The 17,235-nt window shown below is 47.0% G+C and overlaps 1 protein-coding gene across 4 annotated transcripts in view; it reads left to right on the top strand.

Moving 5' to 3' along the window:
• The window catches only part of LOC146789441 (ATP-binding cassette sub-family B member 5-like), a 1,226,636-nt gene that overhangs the window by 1,137,336 nt on the left and 72,065 nt on the right, over positions 1 to 17,235 (top strand). For all 4 annotated transcript variants that reach the window (XM_085631579.1, XM_085631577.1, XM_085631580.1 and 1 more), the window contains one exon: positions 1,572 to 1,769. In XM_085631579.1, coding sequence (XP_085487705.1) covers positions 1,572 to 1,769 — 198 coding nt within the window. The remainder of the gene's footprint in view (positions 1 to 1,571; positions 1,770 to 17,235) is intronic.

Here is a 17,235-nt window from a genome sequence, read left to right as displayed (position 1 = left end):
TGGACTACGGGAACGCCCTTTCACATCGGCCTCCCCCAAAACCTCATTCATAAACTACAAGTGGTGGTGAACGACGCAGCCATGATGATATTCAGGCTCCCCAGAAGTGCTCACGCCACCCCTCTCCTATGTAAGCTACACTGGCTCCCCATTAAACAAAGAGCGAAATTTAAAGGCCTCTGTATTGCCCATAAAGCAATCTATGGAAATGCCCTTACATATATTAAAGACCGCCTCAAGAACTACGTTCCAGGCCGTACACTGAGATCCTCACAGGCCCGCTGCCTGTCTATCCCACGTTGCAAAACTGTATCCAAAGGGGGCAGAGCATTCTCTGTCCTTCTTCCACAGCTTTGGAATCAGCTGCCGGACTACCTTCGTATGGAACCGGCACTTCATCCTTTCAGGAAGCAACTCAAGACCGTCCTCTTTAAGGAGGCCTTGAATACCGTTTAACTATCCTTTCCCTCCGCTGCCTTTGACATGACAGCCTACGGGCCTGGCTTTTCCCTCTATAGAAGCACTTAGAGACCTGTTGGTGATTTAGCGCTATACAAAAATAAACTAACATAACATAACAAACAACTTGTTGTTAAAGGCATTCAATCTCTTTATTTCTTCTTTTTCTTTTAAACTGGTGCAAAACTTACATTTGTCATGTTGAACATTAGCCTACTAATATTCATTTGAAAGTACAAGATATTTGAAAATTGAAAGATGGAGGAACTGATGGGAATTTTGGAGTTAATTGTGACTAAAAATATCTCTTACCCTTTTCTGCAGGTTAAGCCCTTACTTCTTATGAAATGTGTTGGCTTCGCACTGGTCTGGGTTTGCTTATGACAGTGTACAGATGGGAAATAACCTACCTGTCCAACAATCTGTCTCTTTGGGGAAGGCCGAAAACTCATTTCCGTATGACTGGTCCACGTTTGTAGGGTTATGGTGTCAAAGGACACGATGAGCTAAAATGTGGCTCAGAGTAATTATTTGCGGCTTAGATTAGTTTATGCACTGTGTTGAGCTCTTTTTGTCAGGCCTTGTTTAGGGTAAAAATCTGTAGTTGAGTAATAATGTACTGTTTTTCCCCCCGCCAAAATATGCTCATTGTCTCTCTGCCCCTCCAAAAACATCCCTTAGAGTAGGCCAATGCATTTTGAAGAAAGACAGGGTTAACTTAGATTGAAGTACAAAATGGCCCTTGTGGTTTAACAAAATGACAAAGGTTGCTTTCTGCTTTTGACAGATTAACATTTCATCTGAATCGTTTTGCCCGCAATGTTACACTTGGAGGCAGGGACTCTAGAGATGCAGTCTGTAGCACGTACGACCACTGCCTGGTAAACGTTTAGCGTCTCCATTGGTGATATTCACACATTATTTCACATTTTAGCTCTCACTGAAAAGTGTTGCAGAATTTTATGCATGGCAAAAAAACTGAAATTAAACTGAAAAATTGAGAAACAATGAACATTATGTTACTTCTTGAATCTAGGACCTGTTCTTCCATAGTTTATGCTGCATGTCTTATGTTCAGTTTTACACTGTGTTGTTTTGGTTATTTTAAACAGGACACGTTTCAAGGGAGTTTAGAATTCCATAATGTATCGTTCAAATATCCATCGCGTCCCAATGTTCCTGTGCTTCAAGGTTTGAGCCTCGGTGTCGAAAAAGGACAGACTGTAGCATTCGTTGGTAGCAGTGGATGCGGAAAAAGCACATCTATTCAACTTCTACAAAGATTCTACGACCCCCTTGAAGGGAGACTGGTAAGCTGTAATTATGTTTGATAATGTATTTTTCTCTTAACTCTGTATATGAAGACGATTGTAGTCATGAGGCATGGTAGCAGACCCCTGACTACCTGTTTAACAAGAAGTCCAAAACTTGGGAATTGTGTCATTCCACTGAACTGTAATATTTCACCACTGGGAGACGTATCACAAAGTATGTGTGTATCTGTCAACAAAAGCAGATCTTTTCCACCAAGGAATTCCAAGTGACATCTCTATGATGTCATTTGGAAGCCGGAAATCATCGTGTTATTGACAATTAACCATCTACAATTTTATGTTGTGCATGACACCCCAAATCCATTTCTTCTGCTCTAATGAGCAGCAAATGGGTAGTCACCCGGAGCACGATAAAGGAGCTATGCATGACATGGCCTTACCTACCTTTGCTTTGCACCCTTTGCTGTTGTTTTAACATTAAACATACCTGGTGTGCTTCCATCCGCCCTCCCCTTCACCACCACACTCTGTTAATCCTTTCAGCCCAAATTTTACAAGTAGTGGTGGAGCCAACTAGGTTTCAGTTTTAAAAGGCTGGCCTATATGCTTTGCCAGTGCTTGTTGGCACTGGCATGCAAAGGCATGCGTGAAAGTGCATGTACATGCGTGGCTGATAAATCTGGAATGAGTTTTCCATTAAATGAATCTCATTCCAAGATGGCAGCTAATGCACATGCATGCATCGTGATCCATGCATAAGCATATGCCATGGCACATGTATGTATCATGACATATGCTCGGCCATGCATCGAGACACCTCTGTCATGAAGCGTGCATGTACATACATCATGACACATAGTGGGAACTTTTAATATACGATTCAAACATGTCAAACTGCCATGTTAAAACGGTAAATTAAAATGATAGAAAGGAAAAAAGTGTGTACAAAGCACAAGAAAAGTAGCAAGTGGTCTGGAAAGCCATTGAGTCAAAAGTAGACAAATGAGATAGACAACAAAGCTATCCAGTCACCAGCAATGGGCTGACCCAAAGCTCACCCTCAGTATATGTTATGTATCTGAAACAATAGGTCTGCTTACAGACAGCTATTACTCTTGTCAGTACCCTCATCTCAATCTGAATATTTAAAATACCTGGCATCTTGCCAATCTCCATCATTACAGCACTACTTTACCCTCCCCTTCCCTACTCAAACTTCAAAACATACCTAGTGTCCTGCCACGCTCCCAGTCCACCCAGACATACCCTCTCACCTCTTTAAGATAAACATGCATTTGCAATGCTATAAGTCTCGCATTTGCGAGAGTTTACGCTACTGACATTGTAAAGGACAATGCCTTTTATTTATCTGTTTTGACAACACAAATAAAAAGCATTGTCATTTACAATGCCAATAGCTTAAACTCTTGCAAATACGAGCCCTATTCAAAGAAGCGGCTGCCATTGTCCCAGGCTGTGTCTGGCTTTAGACCATCTATTAATGCAATTAGAGCACGTGCGCACCCGAAAGTACCAACTTTTCCCCAAGAATAGCAGTCTAGTAATAGCAAGGAGCTGAGGCAGTCAAAAAAGACTCCGGTGACCATAACACTAGAGAAACCAGTTCCGGATTAAACCATGTGGAGGCCTCTAGGCAGTCGAAATTTCGGGGCGCCCCTCTCAATCATCTCCTAATTCCCGATGCAGCGGATTCTTTTATTTTTTTTTACAAACTGACAGCTGCCAGAAGATGAGCTTTTAAGAGACAAACTTTTATGTGAATCTGATGTCTCAGGTTTATGTACTTTAAGTTGTTGGTGGGTACATTCCATTAATAAAGTATTTTCTCTATAGACTCTTTTATGTAAGGTTTTCGTTTCTTTGAGTTGATTCATTTTTTTCTGTCTTTTGGAAACAATATTTAAGAAAGTCTGATTGTAATTTTCTTTCAAGATCAAATCAATATTATTTTGATCTGTTGTTGCGGGGCCCCTAAAAGGATTGGGGCCCATAGGCCGGTGCCTACTTTGCCTATTTGGTAAGCCGGAACTGAGAGAAACCCACTACATAGGTGATGGCGGGACCCTGGCAAGCGGAGTGTGAGTAGAGAAGTTGCTGTAGTCTCATCTACACTGGGAGGGCTGAGAAAAGAGAGGCTGGATACTTCAAAGAGGGAATGTGAAGTCCCATGTGTGTATTAAGGGAAAATGACCTAAGTGCACTCTATGTTAAAAACAAGCATTCCGTGTGCCTCCACTGTCCCTACTTTTAAACCTGGAGAAAGGTTTAATGAAGTGGGACACAGAACCTGTCCCGGAGGGAGCCACACCGTTTTCAGCTCAGGAAAAGGGCAGTATTTGTTAAGAAGAGATTGAAATCCACATTGTATTCGGGTCTTGAGGAAGTGTGTTCACTTAGAGAATACCTGCCACGCATGGGCCTATATTGCTTCCAGATCAGGAGAAAGCCCTGTCCAACTTGGGCGCCTACTGGACCATGTGAACCTACACTATTTGGACATTATAAAGCTTTCTTCTGTGAGAGGGCCACACAGGCCTACAATCATGTTCAGTTCACATCTAAAACAATCTCGCACAATAAAGCAAATAAACATAACCACAATCTTTCTCATACGGATTGTGAAAAGACACAAAACATCTCTGAAGCAGGCAGAGGCCTCGCAATTTCCAGGAAATAAGACTATATTGTGCCTCGCCTCTGCATGGGGCTCAAATGTCACGTAACAGAGACAGAAGAGGACCATATAATGGTCATAGTTGACTCCTGAGCACATTTTTCAAGGTGAATGCAACAGTAAGAGCCATTGCAGAGCTGCCCTTCCCGGTAGCTAAGGAAGCTATCGCTAAAGAAATCTGTTACAGCAGATGTAGTGCTCAATGCGAACAGCATTGTAGTGAACTCGAATGAGGCTTCACAAAAGGGGTGATGAGAACATTTTTTTATTGTGCTGTGCGCCAACCATGGCTATTCACTATCACCGGCATCCCATTGAGGATCAGGATCCTGTGGCTACTGGAGGAGGGGGTGGGGGGGGGGGCTCTCTGGTGCTGCTCCGTGTAATCCAGGCAGTGCTGCAGCCCACACTGCAAAAAGGGAGGCCCGGTGTGAACCTCGACTTAGACCAGAGGTCTTCAAACTTTTGGATGCCGAGACCCCCCTGTCAACATTTTGAGGCGTAAGGACCCCCTCCTGACAAAAATGTCTAAACCTGTTGACTAAATTGCATGGGATGAAAATGTAAATGAGGTTATGTGATGCCGCGTATTTTGGGATAGCATTGCTTCATTATTTTGATATTTGTTACACACAGTAACGCTGAGGAAAGATTTCACCCAATCAGTACCCATTTATAACCAAAATACAGCAATTATCATCAGAAAGATTTCAAGTCATCCTTTGTGAAGGGCCTTCCACTCTGCAGCAATACGTGCTGCCACATTAGAAGCTCACCTGGCCCTGACCGGAAGAAGCAGGGGTCCCTTAAAATCCTGGCGGTTTTGTGTAGAGTTAAGCCGTTTACCCATGCAGCTTTCCTCTCACCCCCTCCCTTCCATCCCTCTCTCCTCTCCTAACCCCGTATCCCTCTCTCACTTTGCAGGTCATTTTCTTTCACCCCTTTTTACAACTTCTGAACTCTCCCCATTCAACCTCTCACTTCACCTTTAATCACCTCTTGCCATTCTGTCCTTTCACTGCCCTCATCTCTAACAGTCTCTCACATTTATCTCATGGCCTCTCTGGCCCTGTCACCTCCCGTGCCCCTCAGCACTTCTCATTCACCTCGTCTCTTCATTCAAATTTTTGTCTATTTGTATCTTACACCTCTCCAGTCCCCCCATTCCTCTTTCACATCTCCCCTTTGTTCTAACAGAAGCCCTCACCTTTGTATCACACTCACTTCTTGCGTGTCCACACTTCTCTTCGGCAATTCACGTTTCTCCTCATCCCTGACCTCTTCAATCAAATTCTCTCACTCCCTTGCTGTCCTCTCTCATTTTGGGTGCGGATGCAAGTTCAGAATGGGATGAATGAATGTATGATTACTGATGGGCTTGTTTGAGTGAGTTGCATATTGAGTAGTGAGGGGGACAGGTGAGTGAAGTGTCACATGAGTGCAGGATGAGTAGTGTACTCGTGTGGCTGCAGGTTGAGGTATAGTGTGAGCAGGACAAGTGCATTTTGAGTGCAGAGTGATCACTGTGAGTGCAAGGTGAGCGGGTGAATGGTGCAAGTGCATGGTGATCAGTGTGAGTGCATTGTGATCACTGTGAGTGCAAGGTGAGCGTGACAATAAAGGGCGAGAATGAGGAATGAGTTGTCTGAATGCAGGGTGCATTCCCAGACCCATGAAGTAACTCAGCATGTTATTGACGGGGCGTAGACTTTAAGATCTAAGTTAAACTATTGCGGCATTAATCGGGGATCGAGGGTGAAGGAAATGAATAATGTGCTGATCCTGCAACAAACTTCCAGTCCTATGGTTAGGGTTACCAGCAGATTATTTTGATGGCCCAGTCGGTACAAAAAAAAGCAGTCACCTAAAGCGGTATTTTCAGCGCTTATCTGTGCATACTTCCCAGGGCCGGCTTTAGTGCTGGTGGTGCCCTGTGCGACAATGTTTGTTGGTGCCCCCCCAATGACCACCCCCACCACGGATTCTCTCACTAGCACCCTTTAACAGTGACTAAGTCTCCATAACCCCACACTCTCAGATGCATTGAATTAGTTATATAGTGCCACTCATACCAGTGTAGGGTGTCCGAGCACTTTGCATCACACACACATTACACAGAGACAATCAATCATAAGTGTGTAAATCAGTGTATAGGAAATGTTACATAAGCCAAAGGACTAAAAGTATAGGAGTCACATGTCATCCATACTGGTAGGCAGTATAGTTCAAGAGTGCTTGGTGTGGAGAAGCACAAACTCAGAGTCGAAAAAGAAACAGCATAGTTGGGAGTTTCCTTTAATAATAAGAATTGATTTCTAGCCAAATTAACCCTTTTTGCAACATTAATCAATGGTCTAATAAGGTATTCTTTGTAGCGTGCATGCTGTTCTAGGATGAAAGTTAATAGCTCACTATTCTATATTAGTACTTTAAGTTATAAATTGCAAGTAACAAAAGGATGTCTCTTTTGAAAGCAGTAACCTGCTGATCTCTTCACATCATACGCACTCTGTAATCTACTTGGTACACGTTCTTTGCAGCAGGCATATTAACCCTCTGCACTAACTTCACCTAAGTCAAAACCTCAACTATACAAAATTCTGATCTCTCTCCAGGAAGATAATTAATCACACGAGTTATCTTGACATTTATGTGAGGCCTGGTATTTGCAGGCGGAAAGAAACGCTGCAGCAGGTGCTTCAAAAGCACAATAAACTTTCACACACGGCGCCCCCAGGAAGCCAACTTTGTATTCCTTTCCATGAAATGCATTCTCACACTACGGCAGTGAATGTAAAATCCAAATGTAAGGAATAGGCACAGTGGGGACCCAGTGGGTACTGGAACCAGCAAAAAAACCTAAGCCTCTGTCACCAGTTTACAAAGGCATGTTAAAATGCAAATGGTCTTTAAAGACCTGTGAAAAAACACGGGGGTGCCGGAGATAGGAATCCAGACACTGCCCAGCTGAGCCCCCAGCAGCTCAAGTTTCACTGCAGCAGCCCGGGCTGAGACACAGGACGGGGGAAGTGTGGGGGGGGGGGGGGCTGAAGCCCTTGGGCCTGGGCAGAAGTGTGACTGGGAAGGCACGACCCCCTTTGCATCACTCCACGGCCCCCCTGGGGGTCGCGCCCCACAGTTTGAAGACCCCTGACTTAGACACAGAGGCAGCCCCCACTGGAACAAATCTAAATTACGGCTAAGACGTGCTTTTTGCAAGGATGAACAACGTCAATGGTATGTAGCCCATTCAAAACTGTTTTGCCAAAGCAATGTTTTTTTTTCCCACAAACAACTTTACTAAGGAATGTATCGCAATAGCAAAGAAACAGAAGGGGGGTCGGTAGCCCCAGTGAAGGCTCGGACACGATGGGGTGAAGTACAGGTATACTTTATTCACGGAGATGGAGCGCGCACAACCTTCTCTCTTCGCGCTCCGGGACTCTTATGCCGCGCATCCTCCCATGAGGCTTTGCAGTAACCCGTGGTGTGCAACAACTAGACTGCGACACCACACATCTTCCCCCTTAACAACATTTAGGAGTAATCACCCATACATTTGTCTTTGTGCTTTAAATGCGTAACAGAGCATATGAGGTACAACTGTCGTAGTCAGAGGGGTGCCTCAACGGAGGAACCCAGGGCACTGCTGTTGACAATGAATGCGTAACTGGTTGGGGGGGAGTGTGCAGGGTGACCTGCTGTGGATGCTAGGAGGTGGCGGGATGGAGAAAAGAGGAACCCATCCTTATCACTCCCTGTACCTTTTGGGTAGCACCACTGCCCCGCCTGTGCGGGTGCGTATGAGGGGAACTCTTGGTTCATGTGTTTTTCCTGTGTGGGAGCTAGCCTCCCTGGTGCTTCCGCCCCTGGTTCTGTCCTTCACTGTGGACATCCCTTGTGTACTGTCTGAGTCGTGAGTGTCGTCGGATTCTTGGAGTGGATTGTGCTGAGCTGTATTGGCATTGTTCTTCTCTCCTGTGGTGCTGGCTTCACCCATTGTCTCCCTCATCAAGTCGCTCCTCTGTGTACTTGTGAATAACCAGCCATCGTCACTGTCAGTTTTCCCACCTGCATATCCAGTGCTGGTGGTGGGAAAGACTTTGTTCCATCCGATGAGTTGATTGCATTTCGCCATTCTGCATTGCAACCACACTTTCCAGTCACTCAACAAGGCGGAGCGAGAATACAGTTCTCTGACTTGTAGGGGCTTGCTGAACTTGCTGTCTCTTTTCTTGCCGAGAGTGCCAAGTTTTACCCTGGCCCAATTCCCTGTAGCCAGGGAGACTTCTCGCACTCCATGCCTCTTGTCATAGTATACTTTCTGGGCTTTCTCCAAATTGCTCCTGACTACTGCTGGGGACCACTTGCTCTCGAGCCACATGTTCATCCAGACGTGGTTGTCCTGTGTGAATGATTCTCTTCCACTTAGGATCTTGAACTGGCCGTATCCAGTTAGGGTAGGCGTGAAGCGGTAGGCCCATACCATGTTCCTGAATTCTGCCTCCCAACTCTTTCCAGCATTGATGGCTGCTTGAACGGAACCCATGATGACCCTATTAAACCGTTCAGCGAGGCCATTACCTGCCGGGTGGTACACTGGGGTATGTTTGGCCTTGATGCCATTCCTCTTCATGAAAGCTTCCCATTTCTCCGAAGTGAACTGGGGTCCGTTGTTACACGTGATGATCTTAGGGATTCCTTCCCTCAGGAATGCATCGGTAAGGAAGGAATTGACTGCATCCATGGCTACTTTGTCGTACACCGCTACCTCTGGCCACTTGGAGTATCTGTCCACCAGGACCAACACATATTTGGGAACACCTCAGAAGTCCAGAATAGGGCCCAAAATGTCAATGGATAATTCCTCTCAAGGGTTGTTGGGAGTGGGAAATTCTCCCATAGGGGTCGCAGTAAGGTCGTTGACTTGTCTGCAGCGGCACAGTGTTCACACGCTCGTTCGTACTGTTCCACGTGGTTTTCAATTGCCGGCGACCAGTATGACTGTTTCATTCTCCTCTTCGACTTCACCATTCCCAGGTGACCTTCATGTAGGATGCTAAGGATGCAATCTCGCAGCTGTCTGGGGGGGAACGACTTTGTCTCTTCTCAGTAAGAATATGGCATCATCACTGATGGACAATTCGTCGCGCACCTCCCAGTATTTCCAGTGGTCTTCTTCCAGGTGCCTCTTTTCCGGCCATCCTTGTGTAACATACATCTTCACTAGCGGGAGTAGGGGATCCTCCTTGTAGGCCATCTCCCACTGTTATGCACTGATGACAATCTCTTGGTCGGACGTGAAGGCCACAGCGTACTCGTCCCATTCTGTGTGTGTGAGAGCCCCTTACTTGGCCGCAGAGCGGCTGAGGTAATCTGCCACTTTGTTCTTGGACCCTGGTATGTACTCGACATCATAAACAAAGTCCAAAAGTCGGAGGGTCATCTTGGCGATGCATGGGGTGGCACTCGTGTGGCCACTGCACATGAGGACTTTGATCAACGGTATATGGTCATTCTGAGTGTGAAGCGGAAGTCCCCAGAGGTACTGGCAAAATTTCTCCATGGCCCAAACGGATGCCAGCATTACCTTCTCAATGACGCTAAATTTCTCCTCGTTAGGGGCGAGTGACAGGGATACGAAGCTAACGGTGGTTTCTGTGCCGTCAGTGGATAGTTGGGACAGGACTGCACCGAGGCCTCTCTCACTGGCATCCGTTGTCAAGATGCTGTGTGCCGAACTGTTGAATCCCTGCAGGGGAATTGCACCGCATATGTCCTTCTTGATGTCTTCGAATTCCGCGTTGGACTCCGGCGTCCAGCTGAAGGTGTTCCTTTGTTTGAAGATTTGACGTAAATGATGTGTTTAAGTGGCAAAATTCCTGACAAATTTGCTATAGAATACTTCTTGACCCAGAAATGAGCGGAGCTCATCCTTGCTGCGTGGCTGGGGTGCGGATCTGATGGCGTCCACATTCCTTCTTTTAAGAAATATCTCACTGTCGCTGATCTCATGTCCCAAGTACGTGATGGAGCGTAACCCAAAATGGCATTTCTCCAATTCCGCTGTGAGGCCGTTCTCTGACAGAGTTCATAGCACCTCTTTCAATTTGTCGTCGTGCTCGGCTTTGTGTTTCCTCATTATGAGTATGTCGTCCTGGAAATATAAGACGCCGCTGACCTTCTTGAATAAGTTGTGCATGAGTTTTTGGAAAACAGCGGCTGCTGATGCCAGGCCAAATGCAAAAACAACAGTTGATGGACAGAATGCAGAACAATGTCATACATTCACCCCAGTACAGAGATCTGGGCCTAAATCCATCGTTTTTTTGCTCACCATGCCATTCCAGTCTGAAACCAACCATATGCAAATCAGTCTTGACACTGTGCCTCATGGGAACAGTCCAGCCCGAACTGCCAAGCTATGTTCTCCCTGGACTGGAACCAAGCATCCTAGGACCGGTTTCGGGGTTTCACCCCTCTTCAGCCAGGATAGCTTGATTCCATTGGCATGGAGAGCACGGGACTCACGTCTGAGCATACCCGTCCCACTCGGGGTGACAAATGCAAAAACAACAGTTGATGGACAGAATGCAGAACAATGTCATACATTCACCCCAGTACAGAGATCTGGGCCTAAATCCATCGTATTTTTGCTCACCATGCCATTCCAGTTTGAAACCAGCCATATGCAAATCAGTTTTGACCCTGTGCCTCATGGGAACAGTCCAGCCCGAACTGCCAAGCCAGGTTCTCCCTGCACTGGAACCAAGCATCCTTGGACCAGTTTCGAGGTTTCACCCCTCTTCAGCCAGGATAGATTGATCCCTTGCTCAATTTGCCACTGGATTCAAGAGAGCCTGGCTGATGAGGGTTATGAACCCGAAACCGGTCCCAGGATGCTTGTTTCCGGTCCAGCGAAGATATGGCATGGCAGTTCGGGCTGGACTGTTCCCATGAGGCACAGGGTCAGACTGATTTGCATATGGCCATGTCTGAACTGGGGTGGTGGAGTGAGCTAAAGAATAATGATGGATTAAACCCAGATCAGTTGACTGGGGGTGAGTGTTTGATTTGCTCAAACGCTCCGTCCATCATCCCCTTTGGTATCGCTTTGTTCGCCCTATTTTGCAGGGTATGCCCAGACGTGGGTCCCTTGCTCACTTTGCCACTGGATTCAAGATAGCCTGGCTGATGAGGGTTATGAACCCGAAACCGGTCCCAGGATGCTTGCTTCCGGTCCAGGGAAGACATGACTTGGCAGTTCGGGCTGGACTGTTCCCATGAGGCACAGGGTCAGACTGATTTGCATATGGCCAGGTCTGAACTGGGGTGGTGGAGTGAGCTAAAGAATGATGATGGCTTAAACCCAGATCAGTTGACTGGGGGTGAGTGTTTGATTTGCTCAAACGCTCTGTCCATCATCCCCTTTGGTATCACTTTGATGCCAGGCCAAACGGCATACATCGGAATCTGTAGCAGCCGAATGGGGTGATGAAGGATGTCAAGTTCCTGCATGAGGGATGGAGCGAAATTTGGTGATACGCCGCAGTGAGGTCTATCGTGGGAAACCAATTTATTTCTTTGGTTTAAGCCAGCAGTTCACTAATTCTGGGCAACGGAAACTTGTTCATAATTATGTTTTTATTCGGTTCTCTGAGGTCAATGCAAAGACGCACTTTCCCACTTGGTTTCCGCGCCACCACCAGTGGTGCCAACCACTCCACACTTTCGATAGGCTCTATTATGGCATTCTCCTCTAGGCGTTGCAGTTCAAGTTGCACTGCCTCACTGCAGTTGAAGGGAATGTTCCGGACTTTATGGCTAACTGGTACTGCGCCTTCTTTGAGTAGTATCTTATGCGTGAACTTTGACAGCTTCCCAATATTGCCACCGAATACCAAAGGGAACTCTTCTTTCAGTTTTTGCTCTGTGGACACTGGTGGGTCTGCTGTCATGAGTACTTGTGTGGTTCCACTAGGGTTGAGCTGAATGCCCAACGGCCCTTGGTCAGCCCACCCCAGAACCGAGGGTCCCTTTTCTGCTACGTACAGTTTGCCCACAGAGACCCTCCCTTTGAATTCAAATTTCAGCTGCCCAGAAGCCTACCATGGGGATTTTCTCTCTCGTGAAGGTGACTGGATGTACGTCGGTGGGGTGTAGATGTCTCCCTATGGTGTCAGCAAAGTCACTTTCCCATATGTTTCTTTGGATTTTGGTGTATGGGGAACCAGAGTCCGCTACCATAGAGACCTGCACTCCCCCAATGTTTAACAGACAGGAGGGTTTTGTGCTGCTATTGCAATTAACACCCATGACATTGTCTTCCCCACCCTCATTGTCCGATTCGTACAATACACATTTAACAGTGGAGTTACTGGGCTTCCGTTTGCAGACTTTACTGAAGTGTCCCACCACCCCGCAGAAGGAACATTTGACATGGAACGCAGGGCATCTTCTGTCGTTGGCCATGTGGGATTGACTCCCACACCGGTAGCAACTGTCTCGTTGCTCATTCGGGCTCCTGTTGGGTGCCGCACTCTTTCTCATAGGTCGCCTGTTCCCTGCACTTGGAGCAGATTTGTCACTTGGTGTTTTTTATCACTCACTTTGCATACAGTTGGCTTGTGCTCATCTTACTTTTTGGCGGCCACTGCACATCTTTTAGACAATTCAGCTTTCTTCACTATCGCAATGATTTCATTCAGAGGGGCATCGCCACTGACCCACAATTTTTCTTGGACACTCGTGTTAACCGTGTGCATTATGATCTGGTCACGTACCAGGTCATCGTGAAGATGGCCAAATTTGCAATTACCCACCAGTTGTTTAAGTGCTGCCACATAGTCTTCCACCGTTTCTGAGTCAGTTTGTTTCCCATGGAAGAAATTGTAGCGGTCTATGGCCTTGCACACTACTGGTCATTTGGGCCTCTGGGTTTTTTGACCAGTCCCTCATATACCCTCAAACCTTCCGGCCCCAGATTATGTAGCAAAATATGTTTTCTGCATTTGCTGGAGAACTTCTCTTTCCCTTCGTCCTCCAGGGTAGAGAGATAATTGAGGAAGTACACCTTCCCATTAGCCCCTTTCATGGCAGGTTTCCCGGGCTTTGGCAGGAATGGCACCAGGTTTGTCAAGGAGAAGGTTTGAGCGCACATCGCTGCAGGCGAGTAGCCGCTTGAGTGGTTGACCCTAAAAGAAGGAGGGCACCGTGGTCACTGTGCGCTGTGTAGGCGACGGAGATGCCCACGGACTAGTAGACTTCCTGTGCTTTCTTGTGTAAGGGCTGGACACCACTGTGGGAAGTGTAGGTGGCGTGCGTGTATCCCAAAGCACTGTCCTGCAAGGTTCGTGGACAGCAAACAGCCAAGGACAGGCGAGGAATGGCAAGTGCGGGCACCTGCATGGTGGTGCCGGGCCGTGGCAGGAAATGTAAGGAAGTTCGTACCGCAGAAGGCCGCAGTGTGTGGAGGGCGCACACGCTCTGTGGGAGGGGGCGTTGACACTTGGTCAATCCCTGTGGGCCTATAAGCAAAAGGGTGCTTAAAATAGTGTCCAGATGCAGTCCCCTTAAGATGAGATGAATAGCAGCCGTTGTAAGTCCTGAAGAGAATATTAAAGACTATGCTCCCAGCCCTTGCATCGCCATCGCACTCCCTCTCCAACTGACCTGGTGAAGAATCGTAAGGCACGTCGGCGCCGGCCCAATGCAGCCAGCGGGCACAGACGGAGGTTAGTCCGCCTCGTCGCCAGCTTGTAACGTTGATGGGTACCCCCAGTGATGGCTCGGACACGCTGGGGTGAAGTACAGGTATACTTTATTTACGGAGAGGGAGCGTGCACAACCTTCTCTGTTCGCGCTCTGGGACTCGTATGCACGTGCTGGGACTCGTGTGCACGCGCAACCTCCCATGAGGCTTTGCCATAACCCCTGGTGCGCAACAACTAGACTGCGACACCACAGGGGTCAGAGGGGTTAAAGCGAAAAACACTGCTACGGATCAGAGAGATGGCCTGAAAGACAATGCATTTAAGCTGCCATAAGGAATCCCAAACACGAGCAACATGCTTTCGGAGAGAGGTCCTGATGATAGGATCAAGTAAAGTTAACAAACCTTCTGCCTCTGTCCGTGATGTGTGCAGGGGCTCCAGGGATGTTGGCGCTACCTGCATCCAGGCAACACAACAGCCGTGATCAAGTAGGGAAAGCGGGCAACGGCGAACTGCTGCCAATAGGTGCACGAGCGCCGATGTTAAATAAAGTTAAAGCATACATAAGCAAAAACACATGCCCGACTCCTCCATAGCAGCACTCCTGATCTAATATACATGAAGCATGTGGTGCAGAGATATAAAAGTGAAAGCACGATGTCCATAAAGCGGGTGCCCTGCTGAGCTACGAAAACATCACACGGTGAAACCAAACAAGGAGCGATGGCCGGGTGGCACTGAGGGGTGGGGAGGACACACACAGGGCGGGTGGCAGTGTGGGGGGGTGACGACAGAGGGGAGGATGACACACACGTGCATCAATCACTGCCACAAGAATGAAGCAATGCAAAAATCACAAAAAAGAGTTCCCCAAATAGCAGTTACACTGTCTAAGCATAACATACCTGTACTTGGTTGGTGCTGCACGGGAGAAAGACGGAAGTGATGTTGGCTGCCTAAACCAATTACACTGCAGCAAAGAAGACCAACACTGCCCGAAACAAATGGTAAGCAGCAGGTGGGAGCTACCTCAGTTTACTGAATACTTCAGATCTTGCGACAGCGCTTGCGCTGTCTAGGCCCGACCTAAAAATGATACTGAGCGACTTGTCATTTTTGCATTTCCCCTCCTTTCCTAAAGCCATGAGGTCAGTCTGAGAGCAGAGACGCAGTGCCATGCTAACAGCATTTCTATGAGAAAACAATCATGGTGGCAGTGGGTCAGCAGAGTCTTGCCAAAAGTAGTACCTGTATCACCTTGCCTTCCTTTGGTTTACGGTGGCCCGAGAGAGGTAGAAGAAAGTGATCTACATGGCCGACAATCCACCACTATTCCACTGCATTCATTAATCCTCTGGAAGCCGAGGGAGTAGATAGATCACCATTCACCAAACCACTCACTTTGAGCCCATTTTGTTTACTGCTCTGATATCAGAGCAGTGAAAAAACTGTGTTTTTGACTCTTTTTTATGTTACAGTTATTAACTACATTTCAAATCTGGTATGTTTGCTCTTGGCTCCCTAAGAAAGCCACACAAAATGTAAATATACTATGTACTAGTGCAGCCAGACATGCCTAGTTGGAAACTTAACAGCCTGTCAGCACCACACTGAAATGAAATATTTTTCTTTTATTAACAAACACTCGGCACGGAAATATATACAGACTAGCAAGCAGTTATACAAAGGGTGACAAAATATAAACTGTGAGAGGGGAATTGACGCAAACTGGTAAATGAAGAAAATAAATGTATAATAGTGCTTTAGGCACTGACCTCATCACAGCCAGAGATAGGATTGGTGAGCATGGTTGACTGGTAAGAGGAGGACAGTTCTTTTTGGTAGTTTGAAAAGTTTGCCGAGAGTTATACCACTAAGAGAATGGAGAAGAGTATTCTGGTAGTGGGCTATCAGGATGCCAAATATATATTAATCAGAGTGTATGATTATGGTGAAGTGACCCCTCCACAAACAAGGATCACCAAAACAGTACTTTTATTGATAAGCAACAAAATCTATGTGGTGCTCTTGTGCGTGCTCAGCCACTAACTAACAAGCATGGATTTCTTATACTCTGAGAGAAAACTCACATAGAATGTGTAGGGCCTTATACCAGCACATGCCAGAAAAAAACACACTCATTATTGTAAGAAATTGGACTACTGGTTGAGTGGGTGAAATCCTCCTCAAGCAGCAACCACAGTCCTTGTCATGTTGAAGTCACAAGCAAATTACAAAATGTCCTGGGCTCGATCCTCTGGTAGCTTGGCACTCACCAGTCAGGCTTAAGTTAGAGGCAATGTGTAAAGTATTTATGCAGCTTTTCAAACAGTAATCAAGTGAAAACACTGGACAAGAAAAGTCACACAACTATGCAGCAACATAAGGTATATTTTAATAAGTACATCAAAACCAGAATGAGAAAAATCCAATCAGTAGAAGCGTTGATATGCATTTTTAAGGATTTCAGTGAATATAGAGCGCCTGACCGGGGCAAAGTCACAACTTCAGGCTGAGCGCGATGGAGCACGGGCCGGCTACAGGGACCCAGTAAGGCCTTCAATCATGGTTGCGGAGTGTTGCGGGTTCCCGCGTCGAGGATGCGTTGCACATCCGAGGCGATGCAAGGTCTGAGGTGGAGATGTGCCATGCAGCGGAGATGATGCAAGGTACGGGTTGGAGATGCATCGCTCAGCGCTGGTTCCCAAGAGAAGCCAGGCTGTGATGTGAGGTCCTGTGTCGTTGTGAAGGAGGCTGTTGACAATGGGGGCTTTTGAAGCAAAGTCTCGCGTAGAGGATGCATTGCGCACCAGCTGGTTCCAAAGAAGTTGCTGGGGTTCTGATGTAGGGTCTTGTGTCATTGTTCGAGGCTGCAGTCGATGAGGGTTGGCGATGCAAGATCATGCATCAAGGATGCGCCGTGCAGCAGCGGTTCCTATGAGGCTGCAGGCTGTTAGGGTAATGCAAGTACCTTGGGATAGGAAGATCCACACAGCAGAAGTGATTTGACCGTTTGGCTCTGGGATACACCACACATCAAAGGAGATGGGTCAGTTCTGCTGGGTCCACAGATGGGCTGGCAGACCACCTCAGG

This window comes from Triturus cristatus, chromosome 10 (assembly GCF_964204655.1).
Source record: "Triturus cristatus chromosome 10, aTriCri1.1, whole genome shotgun sequence".
In the NCBI taxonomy this organism is placed as follows: domain Eukaryota; kingdom Metazoa; phylum Chordata; class Amphibia; order Caudata; family Salamandridae; genus Triturus; species Triturus cristatus.
The sequence above is the reverse complement of the archived record's forward strand: the minus strand, read 5'-3'. Positions and strand labels throughout refer to the sequence as shown.